At 46.3% G+C, this 16546-nt stretch overlaps 2 protein-coding genes across 3 annotated transcripts in view; both read right to left on the bottom strand.

Annotated features, from left to right (window-relative positions):
* The window catches only part of LOC113407121 (gastricsin-like), an 8182-nt gene extending 2793 nt beyond the window's left edge, over positions 1–5389 (bottom strand). Inside the window, exons 1-5 of the mRNA XM_026655196.1 lie at positions 5334–5389; positions 4926–5076; positions 3675–3792; positions 2309–2427; positions 1307–1506 (exon numbers count right to left, since the gene is read on the bottom strand). Of these exons, the coding sequence (XP_026510981.1) occupies positions 1307–1506; positions 2309–2427; positions 3675–3792; positions 4926–5076; positions 5334–5389 (644 nt within the window). The remainder of the gene's footprint in view (positions 1–1306; positions 1507–2308; positions 2428–3674; positions 3793–4925; positions 5077–5333) is intronic.
* A 6850-nt stretch (positions 5390–12239) lies between these two features.
* The window catches only part of LOC113407120 (fibroblast growth factor receptor substrate 3-like), a 28453-nt gene continuing 24146 nt past the window's right edge, over positions 12240–16546 (bottom strand). For both annotated transcript variants that reach the window (XM_029912305.1, XM_026655193.2), the window contains exon 8: positions 12240–13026. In XM_029912305.1, the coding sequence (XP_029768165.1) occupies positions 12870–13026 (157 nt within the window). In that variant the 3' untranslated portion in view covers positions 12240–12869. The remainder of the gene's footprint in view (positions 13027–16546) is intronic.

The following is a 16546-nucleotide window of genomic DNA, read 5'->3' as shown; positions in this document are numbered from 1 at the left end:
GCCCCCTGCCACACCCCAACCCCCTGCCACATCCCACACCCCAACCCGCTGCCCTGAGCCCCCTGCCACATCCCACACCCCGACCCCCTGCCCTGAGCCCCCTGCCACATCCCACACACCAACCCCCTGCCACATCCCACACCCCTCCCGCACCCCAACCCCCTGCCCTGAGCCCCCTGCCGCACCCTGCACACCACCTGCACCCCAACTCCCTGCCCTGAGCCCCCTGCCGCATCCCACACCCCTCCTGCACTCCCTGCCCTGAGCCCCCGCCGCACCCTGCACCCTTTCTGCACCCGCTGGGGGCAGCGTTGGGGTGTGGACTTCGGGGAAGGGGTTGGATTGGGGCAGGGAAGGGGTGGAAAGAGGTGGGGCCTAATGGAAGGGGTGGAGTGCTGGCGGGGCCAGGGGCAGCAAGTGGGGGGGTGTCAGTGATGTGGCCCTCGGTTCAATGCACTAGTCCTCATGTGGCCCGTGTGGTCATTTGAGTTTGAGACCCCTGATCTAGACCATTCCTGACAGGTGTTTGTCTAACCTGCTCTTAAAAATCTCCAATGACGGGAGATTCCACAACCTCCCTAGGCAATTTATTCCAGCGCTTAACCACCCTGACAGCTAGGAACTTTTTCCTGATGTCCAACCTAAACCTCCCTTGCTGCAATTTAAGCCCATTGCTTCTTGTCCTATCCTCAGAGGTTAAGAAAAACAATTTTTCTTCCTCCTCCTCGTAACAACCTTTTACATACTTGAAAGCGGTCATCATGTCCCCTCTCAGTCTTCTCTTCTCCAGACTAAACAAACCCAGTTTTTTCAATCTTCCCTCCTAGGTCATGTTTTCTAGACCTTTAATCATTTTTGTTGCTCTTCTCTGGACTCTCTCCAATTTGTCCACATCCTTCCTGAAATGTGGCGCCCAGAACTGGACACAATAGTCTAGTTGAGGCCTAATCAGAGTGGAGTAGAGCAGAAATGGTACAGTGAAGCCTAGAGACTGTAGCCCCTAAGGAACATGCTACGTCTGATTGGGTAGAACCTTCACCACAGGGAGGGGAAGGTGAATGACCTCAGTGAGCTTCCCCATACTGACCGGTTTGCCCAGCTCTGAGTGGGAAAAGAAGGGGCTGCAGAGAAGCAGCACACATTTCCAGGGGAAAGGATGAAGTCTGCTCCTAACCATTATTCTGCTGTTGGCCCTCCTCAGGGCATGGGAGACCAGAGGAGCTGACACAAAGGGAAAAGGATCATGGGAAATATAAAGACAGCAGACGGGCTTAAAGAGACAGGGGAATAGCCTCCTCCTACTTACCCACTCAGGTAGAAGCTGAAGAGCGGGGCACTGATGAGGTTCTCCTGGATCAGACCTTGCATCACAGTAGTGGCACCGCCAGCAGCAATGGCAGGGAAACCCAGACCGAGGATCCCATCGAACTGAGCATAGACAAAGTCGGTGCCAGGCTCAGTCTCACTCAGGCCAAACTCCTGTTTTGTGATGGAAACGTCCTGGATCTGCAGAGCAAGAGATGGGAATAGCCATTACAACCAGACAGAGCAAGCAGGCCACTGAACCTAGCAAACCCAGGAAGGAGAACTTTGGGTGCACTTATCTAACCAGCCAAGAAATCTCAGAGCACTTTCTGTGGGTATCATCACCTCCATTTTATAGATAGGGAAACAGGCACAAACAGGGGAAGCTATTTACCTAAAGCTTACCCAGCCCGTCAGAAACAGAGTTGAGAGTAAAAACCAGATCTCCCGACTCCCACTACTAGACCACGCTGCCTCTTACAATAATATGTTGTTACTACTAGCAAGACCCACTGAGGCTCAGACATTCCTCCAAAGCTCTGCAACTAGTGGATGTCCAACTAAAGAAAGGCTTCCCAGCTACAGGTGCCTCTCCATACACAGCCCGGGGGTCTGAAGGTTCACGGTGTTGAAAAAAGAATGCTGAGTGCCTTGGGTTTTGTTTGAAATACTCCCAAACATCCTGTTCCCCAACCACCTCATTTCTGAAAGCCCACTTCAAAAACCCAGATTATATCCTTATCATCTGGAGATTAAAAGTGGAATAGATGTCTCGGTTCTGGCCCTCGGCAAGGCATTGTTTGAACAGAAAATTCCCCAATGAGTGATGGGCCGTATATTCACTAGCTAGAGTGAGTGATCTCAGCCCCCTCATGGCAGGGCCTACAGGGGAAATCAGAGACTTTCTACCGCTGCCTGCTGAAGGAGTTCGGATGCTAGCACCTGCCAGCTCATGCGAAGCTCAAATAACTATGTCATCTCCTCAGCTGATGCTATTACTTACTGTCACGGTGTCATAGCCAAAGACTCCAGTGAGACTGCCACTGCCGTACTGCAGAGAGAAGGTCTGTCCATTGGAAGAGTAAGTGGAGGAGTCATTGGGGTTGAACAGAGTGTGGGTGGCTAGAGGTAAACACAGATCAGCGTCAGTTGTCAGCTTGTGCAAATAACCGATTCAGAGTCGAAGCTCCCCACCCCGAACTGAGCCCAACACTAATCCCCTCTAGAAATGTCCAATAATGGCAAAACTTGACCTTTCTGTAGCACCTTCCCCCTGCGGTTCTCCAACACTTTGCACCCGTTACTAATCAATTAAGCCTCACCGCTCCTCTTTGAGGTAGGTCTAATCACCCGCACTTTACAGGTGGGGGATGAAGGCACAAAACAGGGCAGTGACTTGCCCAATGAGACACAACCCGGCCCCACAATCCTGTTCTTTAGCCACGGGACCATCCTTCCCTGGCTTGCCTCTTTCTTTGCATGCAGCCGTCTGAAACTGTCACATGTGCCTACACTGATTGAAACAGTTTTTTGGGGCTTCAGACACCTCAGCAGTGGAGCTGTTATGGGACTGAAAGCATTTGAATAGGAATTTCTACCCTTTGTAATACACGGATTGATTTTATTTTTATAGACATATAAACAGGGTAAGAAATAACGCTGCTGTAGAAGATCCAAGAAAGACAACTGTGAAGGTCTGGACATGTGTCAAGAGCAGACGCAGGAAGGATACCAGACAGGGTGAAAGATACCAAATTGCAAGCAGGTAGAAATAGAGGAAGACCAAGGATGCGCTGGACGGACATGGTGGAGACTGACATACAACAAAAGGTTCAAAGATGAACAAAGCCACGAAGCTGGTACGAGGTAGGAAGTGGTGGACAGACTTTGTTCGGCCTCAAGGGTCACAGCTGAGCTGATGGATGGGAAGCAAAGAAGAGAAGAATAATTTGTGTGTCCGTGTGTGTATTATATAATCAAACAGTATCTATTTTAAATTATGTGCGCGTGTATATCTAAAAATAAATCAATTATTATTTGAATTCCCGTAAGAACCTAGGAGCCCCAGTCATGGACTAGCCCCCACTGTGCCAGGCGCTGTACAAACAGAACAAAAAGAGGGTCCCCGCCCCACAGAGCTTCCAAACTACGTAAATGACATGCGCTTCCATAGTCTTGGCTATCTTTCTGTCTGCAGTGGGACTTCAGAACACTGCTAGCATATTGGGATTTGAAGGGCGTCTACATTATTCCTGACGAACAATCCGGATTACGGCTCGGTCAGTGCCCAGGATGGGATACTGTGATAGAGAACCTCCCTCCATGGTAGAGACATTTCCATCGGCCCCTTGTGCATGGCGATTACTCACTGCAGGCCTGGCTCTGGCAGTACGTCGAGGGCACCCACAGGTTGGAGGAGCCGGTGTCGAAGAGAACCAGGAAGCTCTGGGGTGGGGTTCCAATGCTGATTGCCCCATAGTAGGACATCTAGAGAAAAGGGGGCATTCTTTTCATCACAGGTTCTCCTCCTCATGATCCATGTCACTTGCCAACCAATAGTACTATTGAGCATGCTGGAGACAGTCACTGCCATCTGCACCACATACGTAATCTCAAACCAATGGGGCTGCCAGGTGGGTGGATGGTGACAAGAGACGGTGGAATCTCATGCAGTTAGAGGTTTTGCAAAGAACTCCAACTCTGCTAGAGGGTTTCCAAAAAAGGGCAAACTTTCCCCCCTTCCATTTTAACCCTTCGCTTTCCTCCAGAGAGATTCAATTTCTTAAATATATATTCTAGCTAGAGGGCAGCCTGTGCTCTTTATTAGGGCCGAGAGAATTGTTGGGTCTTTTACTCCTCACAGAACAAAAATCTATATGGAGGAACCACAGGGCATAGCTGAGTCCCAAATAACTGTGTTTACTAACTACAGCAGAACCTCAGAGTTACGAACAGCAGAGTTCTGACCTGATTGGTCAGCCACACACCTCATTTGGAACTGGAAGAACACAATCAGGCAGCAGAGACCAAAAAGAAAAGCAAATACTGTACAGTACAGTACTGTGCTAAATATAAACGACTAAAAAAATAAAGGGAAAGTTTAAAAAAAAGATTTGACAAGGTAAGGAAATTGCTCCCGTGCTTGTTTCAAAATGGCTAAAAGCAGCATTTTTCTTCTACATAGTAAAGTTTCAAAGCTGTGTTAAGTCAGTGTTCAGTTGTAAACGTCTGAAAGAACAACCAGAACATTTTGTTCAGAGTTACGAACATTTCAGAGTTACAAACCACCTCCAGTCCTGAGGTGTTCGTAACTCTGAGGTTCTACTGTAGACACAAACACGCAAGGCTTAGCTACATACATGTGGCTGCTCTGGTTGGCTGCTCTAGAACACGGTGACCACCATGAGAGGGCTCACAAACTATTTAAAGGGATACTACCCGATTCCTGTACACTACAAGAACCGTCCTACAGAAGATGGGCTGGTGCAAGTTGGAGATCATATTTTCCATTTGAATTTCTCGCTTTCCTCCCATCCTTGCTCCATGGTTGACAGCCTCTATCTTTTCCTTGTCTCTGCTCCATTTTTGTCATTATTTTTTCCAATCAGGCACATACTCACATCCAGGTAGTTAACCAGGGCCTCATAGGCAACAGCAAAGTTGTTGAAGTACTTGCTGGCTGGGTCATACTTGTGGTTCTTCAGGTAGTCCCTGAGTACGCCCTTCTCCTTCATCACCTCCCGCATGGATTTGAATTTCTTCAGGGGGATTCTGCACAGAACAGAAAGACAGCGATCAAGTCTCCCCTCAGTAGCACTGCCCCCATTTTACAGATAAGTAAACTAATGCAGAGAGAGATTAAGTGATTCGTCCAAGGTCACAGAGCCTGTCAGTGGCAGTGCCAAGGACAGAACCCAGGAGTGCCACTCTCCTTCTCAAACCACTCCCCACAACGTTCCTATTCTTTCCTTCACACCAGCATAATCAGCAATCGCTGTCAAGTGGCCACACTGTTATTCCATGCTCACCTCACCATCCCCTCTGAGAGGTGGAGACACACCAAGGCGAGGATCAGCCACTTCATGATGCTCTTCTTTTGCAAGCAGTTTCTAAACAGTCCCCCAGTTCAGTCCTGGACACCGCGGTGGCTGAGGTTGGAGTCCCAGGCTCCCTGCCTATATACCCAAAGGGTGCACTGTTGTCTCCGCCTCCTTTTGCCACTATCTCATTCACATATCAGAAGCTTATCAACTGTCAATAACACTTCATGCTGCGGCTTGCCCTAACAGGGCTAAGGGCCCTTTATCTCAAGAACAGCTGCTTAATCAGAAGGCTAATTGCCATTTTACTTTTAAATTACTCTTTGAAGAGAAATGTTGGAATGATAAGAGGAATCGAAGTTCTTAAACTCCCAAAACACCCAACAACCCACCAGCTTGTTCCCCTTTATCTTCCACTTGCTTGCAGTCTGATAGTTCTATCGCATGTTTTCTCCAAAGGAGGAAAAGTTTGATCACACACAGTAGCTGGCTTATAATGGAAAGAACAACAAGATTATAATAGTTTTGGGTGACCTGCATTGTTTCCATCCCAATACTCACCTGTAACTTTTCAAGAGGCCAGACAAGTACAAGGGTATGTAATGTTCCTCAGAGAACAAAACATGGTGGTGTGGGTTGCATATCGAAACAGCCTCTGCTGATTAGGGGAGCTCCATTCACCTTGGAAGGCAGGAATGTCCCCATTGTGGCCTTTTAAAAACAACCAAGGGGTGAATTTTAGGGAAGGATTTTTATAACCCCCAAGAGCCCCATTGTTTGTGCAACTGTATGTTTAATTTGCATTTGCAGTTACACTGAGTGCGTGACAGTACATCAAATCTTTGCATGTAAGTACAGTAAAAATTGCAGTAGTGAGGCCAGCTAAGTACTTAAAAGAGATTATGCAAGGTTAGGTGAGACTCTTACATGCAAAAAACCAAACATTAAAGTCATCATTAGCCCCACAAATATCCAATTTGCCCTCAAAAGTAATTGCAGGTGCACTGGTAACGCTTAACCTTAACTCTGCCCAGTAGTTACACTAATGGAGCAGTGGGAGATGCACAAAAAGTGTCTTTAAAAATCAGTTTTGTCTAAGCTGAGATACCAAACACTAAAATGCCTTAATCGTAATCTTATTGCTATTAAATGGTGTCACTACAGAGCAGAGTTAGTTATTTGGGTGCCTTCACCGTGCATTTCCGTTTCTTAATAAAAATCTTAACTCTGAATTTCTTGGGTTTGGAGATGATCACGGTCCTGTTTTTCACCTTGCCATACTGAGATGCACTCTAAACCTTAATTCCATTTTAATCGTTTTTTGTCTGGGACTTAATAGAATACTTAGGGTTGCCAACATTGTATTTCAAAAATAAAGGCCGGTTTTCATAGCGCGCGCACACACACATCGATCTGGCTGACACTGCGGAGAGGTGGGGGTGGCAACTTGCCAAAACTTGGTGTCTGTAGTTTGCATATTTATTATTATTATTAAGCAACACTCACCAGGGTATTTCTTGCTGCTTTTTGCAGCTCCTGATCCTCTTGTGCGGTGAGGAAGAAATCTCTGCAGGGTGCCATTTCAGATTTCAATGCCGGGTGAAGGCCCAACTTTCAGCAGGGGGTCCAGAGGCCACTTTGGCATGACGGAGGAGCGGCCGGGACTAATTTGAACAGCATTGAGACGCCATACAGCCAGGTCAAGTTGCCAACTGGCGGCACTTCACAAAGTGCAATCCCAGTGGTGGAGCACGGTTCTGCCCCTGATTTCAGGTGCCAGAGTGATCCTCCGGACCACCCTGGCTGCTGGCAGTGCTACACTCCTGGTTGAAATACGGGATAAAAGGCACTCGTAGTGATTTTGTATTTAAATAAGGGGCATCCCTTATAACACAGGACTGTTGTTATCCCTATGGAGGCACAGCCCAGCAGACCACCGGGGGCGGAGAGCTCTGATCATAAACTCGATCACCCTTGGATCTGCAAGGGAGACTTTATCAATGGCCTTGGAGGACGAAGCCCCCCTGTGCACAGGACAGGAACAGCAAAACCTTCCCCACTACTCGGCAGCAACTAGCTCAACTCCTGCGTCCGTCAGCTGGGGCCACCACTTCATCATCCAGTTCCCATCGATACCCTCCAACGTCAATCCCTGTCCTGACCATTATCGCTGTTTGCTCCTGAGCCCCGAGTCAGGTGGATTCTGACACGAGCTGCTAGGGGAGCGAATTCCAGATGTGCATCACTCGCTAGGAGAAAAACCCCTCTGGACATTTCATCTATACTTCAGAGGTTCCAGTTCCAGGGGCAACAGTGTTGTCCTGTTGCTGCTAAGTTCACAGGGAGCTTCACTTGCACCCTTGTGATCGACTGTGGTGGGTTTTGCAAAGATTTCACAGGGGGAAGGGCCAGAAGGGACCATTTCGGTCATCTAATCTGAGCTCCTGCATAACACAGACCAGAGCATTTCACCCAATCATTCCTGAATCAAGTCCAGTGTCTGGATCAAACCACCAGTGTGTAGCCCTGTTCTGAGTGCATTGTGGCTACTTCCGGCAGATAGCTGGGGATGGGAGGTGTCTGTCTCCCCTTTCCCCCACCCCCCACCCCACTTTCTTTTTAAACTGTCACTTTGTCAACACTGGAAGAACTTTTCACGCCAATCAAGTCTTATGGAATTGCTTCCTCCATAGTCTCTTTTCCTAACTGCAGATGGGTAAATTCTTCAGCCTATTGACACAAAAGCAGTCCCATACTTTGCAGCAGTTTAGATGTCTGATCTCCTGGATATCGGTGGGAACAGGGAGAGGTGCAGAACAGCAAGGAGAAGGAAGACTCTCAAGCTTAGCTACGCAAGCAGCAGCTCTTACCCTCCACCCCCAAAGACTGTGACTGTTCTCAGCAGAGGTATATGCTACGTGGCCCATATCCTGTTCTCTGGATTTTTATTATAAAAGGGCAAATATAAATATCAGCTCACTCAAGGGGACCCTTATCACCAAGGGCCTAGATAAACAGTGGAAACTGCTCGCCCCATGGGCCAAAATTACAGAAAAGCAAATTGAACGTGGGTGGGAAAGGGGCATGGAACGAACCCTGTTACCCCACCTCACACACTCAGATCTGATTTGGTCTTGCAGAATGTTCCTCTCCTTCAAGCTCCATTAAAAATGGGCAAGAGGCCAGGTGCCTGGTTGTATCAGCTGAAGCCTGATTTATTGCCAACACTAGAAATGTAAGAATTGCTAAACTGGTTCAGAGCAATGACCTGTCTAAGTCCAGGATCCTGTGGCCATCATTAGCAGATGCTTCATGGGTCACTGCAATGAACATCATAGTGGACAATTATGGAGTAACCTGCTCCTAAAGGAACTTTATTCCTGACTCCAGGCAGTAGTGGTTGTTGTATGCCCTGAAGCATGAAGGTTTATAGTCCTCGTGCATTTTCTATCCTGTCTGACCCAAACATGGATGTTCTCATTATTGATCTAAATATCTACTCATCTGACATCCTACCAATTTTTTTAGGTTCAATTATCTTTTGTGGCAATGAGTCCCATACGTTAATTACATACTGTGTAAAAAATGTATTTTCTTCCGTCAGTTCTAAAATGCACTGCCTTTCAGTTTTATTGGATATTGATTTGGTTTTGTCTTAAGAAGTTACTAGGGTACACAGGAGCATCTGAGACTTCTCTATTGCAGTCATTATTTCATATTCCTCTCTCATGACCCCTTTTATTCATCTCCTCTCCAAAACAGATAGTATGATGAGTCCTGGAAAGGCTTCAGTGTGAAGAGAGTGGGGACTATCACCCAGCTCTGCCCCTTTCTCTTTCTGCTAACATGCTTTTTGTAGACGGGGAGACCAGAACTGAACAAATCAGTGAACTTCAGAGTCATCTAGGCAATTTGGCTACACAACATTCACTCATTTCAATGAGAGGTGGGTGGATGAATCATAGTCAGCTTTGACAATCTCAACCAGAATCCCAGGTTCAGATGTAGTGTTAATTGAGAAAATCGGCATAACTACACAGTACTATTTTCAATCTCTATCTTTAGAACACATTATTTAGTTTTCTGGCCACTACTATACACCAAGCCGGGGTTTTCATCAAGTTGACCTCAGTAACACCAGGGTCTTTTCCTTGTGTCATTTCTATCAGTTTAGAACCTAGTAAGCTGAATTTTATCTGCCATCATTAGTTCTTTGCCAACTTCTCTGGTTTTAACCTAAATAATCATTGTGTCTGCAAATGTTGCCACTGCTTCATTCATCCCAACCCATATCATTAATATAATAAACACTGGCCTTAGCGTGGACCTTTGTGGCATACTGCAGTGTTAACCTTTTGACAGATTGAAAATTGGCCATTGACTCCTCTTTCTTTTCTGTCTCTTAGCCAGTTTCTGATCCATGACAGAATTTTCTCTCTCACTCCTGTGATCGTTCAGTTTTCTTAAGAACTTCTTTGTGAGGGACTTTGCCAAAGGCTTTTTAAAGCCCAGATAAGTTCTATCAACCAGTCCTCCTTATTCACTACTTGGTCAAACAAGCTCAAAAAATTCTAGTAGATTAGAGAAGCATGATTTTCCCTAACTGGAACTGTCCCCAAGTCTTGTGATATGTGGTGGTTTCCTTAACGGTCACACCACTGAAATCAAAGGATTCTCAGATTTCATTAAAAAAAAAAAAACCCACACATTTATAGCGCTGTTTGCAGAGAAACCCTGAAAGCATGACCCCTAAAGCACAAAGAAAGTCCCCAAATACTTATTTTTTAAAAAGCGTATGATTTTAAGCCAATCTCATGATTTTGGGGGGGTCTGATGTAATTTTCAAATGCTTGAGATTGGCAATACTGCTACTGCCTGCAGTTTGAACTATTTGGGTACATTTCACAGCTGATAAGAAGTTCAAACAGGAGCCTTTTATTAAGTGATAGCTCAAAGCTAAATAGATTGTAGCTAGTAAGCACTTTGGGGCCTCAAGTCTCTTTCTCCATCTCCTCCCATTGTCCTTATTATGCTTTGCTCGATGGTGCCCCTTTGTGCTTGGCACAGCCTCCAAAATCCCACCAGCCAAGAAGCTCCCCTCAAATAACTTCAAACATACCTCCCTTGCGATGCCCCTTCACTTCCTTTCATTGGAACCAGTGGTCTCTGTATTGTATTATCCAGGTTAGATTTAAGCTCTTTTGAGCAGGAACTGTCATTCATATTCCACAAAGCACTCTCTATAAACAGTGAGATTTTCAAGGGTCCACATGCAGCCAGGTGCTTACATTCCATTTTGCCTTTGAAAATCTCCCGCAACATGGCAAAAGTAGTGAATAACCAGGCAGAGGCTGTTGCTGGAGGCAGGATACTGGATCTTGATGGAGCAATGGGCTGATCTCACATGGAAAAGCCTATGTTCCGTTGCTTGGGAAAGGCACAGGACTGGAACAGCAACAGGTCAGAAATGAAGTGCATTGGCGTAACTGTTTGTGGGGAGCCCAGGACTGGTAAAACAGAGCGTAGTGTAGGTCAGGGCTAGGGTGCATTGGCACAACTGTTCATGAGATCAGGAATAGAATAGCAAGAAGTGCTGCAGGCCATGATTGCAGGACACCGGCAGAGCTAGAGGTGGCGTCCAGGACTGAAATAGCATAGGTTACAGGAGGTTGGGATAGAGGTGCATTGGCAGAGCTGTATGGGGAGGCCAAGACTGGCATAGCAGCTCAGGATTCGGAGCACTAGCGGAGTTGCATGAAGGAAAGTGCCTATTTACACTAGGATTGATTCTGGACAGCACGGTGGGTCTCCAACTTAAACGAGCAACTAAAATTCATCTTTAAACTTGACAATTCTCTATTTAACAGCAAACAAGCCACACCCTCCACCAGATAGTCGTCAGATTCCATTTATTCTGTATACATTCTTAGTGCACATTAGAGTAAGACATGAGCGCTCCTCAGCTCACACAGCACTAAGGCTCTTTGCCTTGAAGGTTACACCTGGATGAAATATAAACAGGGACTGAATGGATATCCATAGTAATAACCCACAGAAGTAATTACACAGAAAGACCGATCTCTATGGACAGAGCAGCTTTGAATCCCTGGTGACCAGAGCCCCGAAGTGCCTTTGCTTTTCCGCCACGTCAGAAATATTTAGTATCAAAGACACCAGTACAAGTAAGAACGAGGAGAATCACACAGGATAAGAGCTTGAGGTCAACACAGATGTGCCTGGGCCTTTTGACTTTAGTCACACACACCCACAAAGGAAGGAAACAAATAGGATCCCCTCTTTAGAACCAGCGTGTTCCCCACACCCACTCCCTGGCTTTCATTTCCCAACCTCCAGCCTACCCTATCCCTTAACTTCTTCCCTTTTGGTCCTGTTTGGTAGCAGGAATCCACTCCCCTTCAGCTACCTACACACAGCACTCAGCTTCAGATGAACCAAGCTTGGTGGGAAGACAAACTCTACAGACAGGCTGCAAGGGTGCCATAACAGGTGAGCTGAAATTACTACTAAGCAACTGATGAATGATACTGCACAGTAAGGGTGAAGGCAGATGCAGTTGGGTAGCATCATGCCTACGGAAAACGGGTGGGAAGTGGCTGCGGAGATGACTAAGAGAACTTGTTAATAATATCTAGCTCTTGTATATCGCTTTTAATCCACAGATCTTGAAGTGCTTTACAAAGGAGATCAGTATCATTATGCTCATTTCACAGATGGGGAAACTGAGGCATGGGGAGGTGACGTGATTTTCCCACGGACACCCAGCAGCAAAGCTGAGAATAGAACCCAAGTCTCTTAAGGCCTAGCCAGTGGCCACACTGCACATAGGGATCAACAGAAACAACTGACTGCTCGAGACACACATACCCTCACAGGGGTCTCTGGCATGAGAGGTACAGAAACAATCCCCTTCCAGCATGGGAGAGAGGAGATTCTGAGGGTTAGAGGTATTTAGACGGCCGCTTCCCACTGGAGATAAAGACAGCAACAGCTGGGAATTTTTTCCAGTGGACACAGTGGCTTACATAAAAATACTTGTATAATTTTTTTCGTGTTCAAACCACTCTGTAAACATCAATTAATCCTCACAATACCCTTGTAAGGCAGGTAACTATTACTAGCATTCAGACCAAGAGCGTTACAGTTCCTCTCCATTCCTAGAGAGAAAAGTAGGCATCTAGGCTGTATAAAACAAGCTAAAAATAGACACACTCCTTCAGATTAGACCTATTCCCTGGCAACCACAAATAGATGTCGAGGGAGAGGCAGTCCACCTGCCTAACTTCAAAACCCAAAGAAAAAACACTTAAAAAGTTAAGCCACTCAAAAACCTAAAGAAAATCTCCTCAAGCCGAAAGCCTCCTGGGGACACATGGTCTTTTCCATGTTATCAGCCCCACACAGAACAGATCAGTGCAGGGACGATACCAGAGGAAGCCCTCTGTCCACAGGACAAGCTTTAAGAGATGATGTGTTCCTCATCCTGGAGCCAATTCAGTTCGGGGGCTAATTCCTTTTTGTGTTAGCACATGCGGGGTCTCCAAGGCAGGTACTCACCCATTTACGATGCTGAGCTCCTTGTGTCCAGCGGTGTGACACCAGCCAGATATATAATGCTTTGGAGAGCACCTTTGACTCTTGAGACCAAGGTTTATGAAGGCCACTACAAAAAATGAAACATTCTGGTTTTTGCCTATGTTGTATTAGCTGAGCCGGTCACAGCATGTTTGGAGGGGAGACACTGGGATGTGGATGATGGTTCCTAATTTAATCCACATCCAAGATACAGGTGCACAGGCATTTGGATAGTCCAATAATCTGTTCCTTGCAAGGCTCACGGCAAGATGTGCAAGGAAAAGAAAGGCAACCATTAAAAGAACATGGTATGGAGGAAAATATAGAATGAGAAGATGTCCTGTTTTCTTGTCATGAACTAGAAGGTTTCTAACAAGGATAACTGGGGCCAAATTCATCTCCCGTGTGACCCCACTGAAGTCAGTGGAGTTACAGCAGGGCTGAATTTTCCCCGCAGATTATGAACTCCTCAGGGCATTATTGTGTTATTTTAGATCTGTAACAGTGTCAGGAATACCAATGGTGCTCTATAAATATAAATAATTCCAGACCAAAAGAGAATCATAGGATAAGAGATTCCAACAGAATTACAGGCTACCTACAATCTATTATCCAAAGCAACTGCTAATCAAACAGAGCAAGGAACTTGGTGGTGAGGAAAAGTCAAATAAAAAAGGTCCAAGCCTGTTCAACCTGCCCCTGAAAACTCCCATCTTCTACCTGAGAATGTCCCACATCTGACCACTAGAGGAAGCTATGAGGCTGGATAACACCACACCACACTTGTTAACATTGAAACCTCATCAACAGGGGCTTCCCTTCTTTTTCTGGTCCCTGAAGCTCTAATGCAGCAGAGCTCATGCTGCACTCCATGAACTGTTTTCCTGGCTGTCGAAAACGAGGCAACAGGACGGAGATTGGGAGAGGACCTTGTCCATGGAAGGAGATCTCACCCTTATGAAGCTGCCAGAGAATGAAAGAGCAGTGGAGCCACTGGTCTAATACATTCCTGGCTAACTCAAGTCAGGTGACCAGGGCAGTGTCTCCCCCAAGCCCATGAGATGACTAACTGCCTTAAGAAGCCTTTATCTATTCACAGTGTGGCCAATTGGTTCTCCCTCTTTGCCTGCACAGATTCTCTCTCCATCCCCTGAAGTCTTCCCACCCAGCTCGAAAGCTGAACTTGACCTTCTGTGCTATGGATACATGGGTCCAATGAGCATTAAATTGTAAATTCACTTCTACTCAGCCATCCCCTAGAGCCAATCTGCCCCTGGCACTTTTCTCTTGAACCTCTTCATGAGACCTGCAACTTCTCATGAACAAAACCTGCTGAGTCAAACACTGCACTCCTCTTACCCAAGGATGCCATAAGGAACGGAGAATTCGAGAGAGAGTAAATCAAGACACAGCCAGATGGCAATTTGCAAAATCAAACTCCAAATCAAACCACACATGTACTAAATCAGAACCACCCAGGATAAAATCAGAGGCTTCTTCTATAACCTCGGTGATGAGAGAACTTCTAGCTACTTCATCTCCCCTCCTTAGCAGGTACATCATTCATTATCAACCACTATAAACTGGATTATAGCTTTGATAAGGCAACCAAGTCAAAGTGTCAGAATCTCTATGTACTTATATGGCCTTCATCACCATAGTATCCCAACCACAAGTGCCTTACAACACCCCTGTGAGGTAGGGAAACTGAGGCACAGGGTAGCGTGACTTGCCCAGGGTCATCCAGGAAGTCTGAGGCCGAGACAATAATTAAACACCTATCGCCCTAATCCCAACCCCATGTACTAGACACTAGACATTTGAATGGCATTGCAGACCGGGGCACATTAGGAGCTTCAGCCTATGTGGGTGCACTGGGGAGGAAGCCCCACAGAGCTGTGTTGCTAACAAACAGCACCTTGAAGAGACCCGTCTGATTTATTCCAGCCTCTCAGCTCATTTAGAGTTTTGGAAATACTCATTCAGGTATATTGGCTGTTCCCCCCAACTCCCCCACTCTAGAGAGAGAACACTATGACAGCAAACTCTACAACATGGCCCCAGGCCTCACCTATTACATTACACCTGATTTGACTTCTCCAAAGACAGGTAAGCACTCACCTGTACAGATGAGTGGCTTTGGATACACTTAAAGGAACCCAATGTTTCTGCCAAAAGGCAATGAAGGCCCCTCCCCTTTCGATGGGAAAGGACAGGGTCTGAGATATCTTATTCCAATGCCGGGAACCATATTGATCCTGGGTGTAACCCTACCAAAGCTAATGAGGCTGCAACCAGGAGGAATTTGGTCCAATGGTCAAGGAGTCCTCTTCTGCTATTGCAGTAGTGTCAAGAGTCCTTTGTGATCTTGGGGTGGTTCTAGCCAATAGCAAGCCCACATGGGGCAGAATGGGGAAATTTACCTTTTTGTCTGGGACTAGATTAGCTTTGCTGTTAAACCTCCTAGGCCCTGATCCGGCAAGGCAATGAGACTCAGTGAGAGTGGAGGATGCTCAGTAATTCATAGGCTTGGGCCCCACATCACCTGAGGTCACTTCGCATGATTTACTGAAAGAAAGAAAATGGCACAAGCCTTATAAGTGCCTTAGCACCATCTGCCAAATGAGTGAGTGCATGACAAATAACTTATAGGATCTTCTTTCTTAGCTCAGTCCTTCTCATCCTTCCCTCTCAGCCTTTCATCTCCATCAAGAGATGATCCTGAAGTCCTAGGATTGCCACCACCAGGCCACTCCCAATTTTAAAGAGAGGCACACTTTCTAAATCTGATCAGAGTCACCAGCAAATGCAGAAAACTTCACAACAGAGTGGAGTTACCACAATACAACAGGGATGATGGCTCCTGTCATATACTGTTTTTTCCTGTCTCCCCCTTACTCTCAAAGGTGCTTAGACTGTCCACACTATGACTTACACCATGCTAGTAAGAACTCCTCTTCAACGTAGGTGTTGCTAGGGCTGTTTCCCAGGCCAATGTGGACAGCGACTTTTCCATTTCATCTGCACTACAAATACAGCTGTAAACAGGGCACCAAACACAGGCTAAAGCCTCAGACATTTCCCATCTGCATTACAAGAACTGCTTTCACTGTGCGGGCGACAGGCATGTGGTAACCAGATCCCCTAATACTGTCGTAGTGTAGATGGACGCAATGTCCGAGAATTAGGTTATAAAATCATGCTACATACAACAATGGGGAGATAGCCAGCTGGGGCATCTTGTGGGTGCATCACAGCATGGTCTGATTAACCTAGTTCTCAGAAAACTATTGCTGATCAGAGGAATTGTGATAGGGCCCTGCTAAAGATGCTTGTTAGCATAATTAGAACTGTAATGTGGACAAGGCCTGAAAGTCTGCGGTTCATGCAGGCTAAGCAGAATACGGGACAGAGAGAAGTGCTATTTCTTTTATCCCTATGTTAAGAGCACTCATCTAGCAGCAGGCAACTATTATCCTGTGACCACTTCTTACTTCGTGGTCATTTGTGACCAACATTATTTTGTAAACAGCCCCGCTAATCACTTTTTAAAACCCATCTTAGATGTGGGGAAATAAAAACATTTTATCCTCTCCGTTAACTAAATA

Source organism: Terrapene carolina, unplaced genomic scaffold (genome assembly GCF_002925995.2).
Source record: "Terrapene carolina triunguis isolate 2854851 unplaced genomic scaffold, T_m_triunguis-2.0 Scaffold198, whole genome shotgun sequence".
Lineage (NCBI taxonomy): Eukaryota > Metazoa > Chordata > Testudines > Emydidae > Terrapene > Terrapene triunguis.
This window is presented reverse-complemented; position numbering and strand designations above follow the sequence as displayed.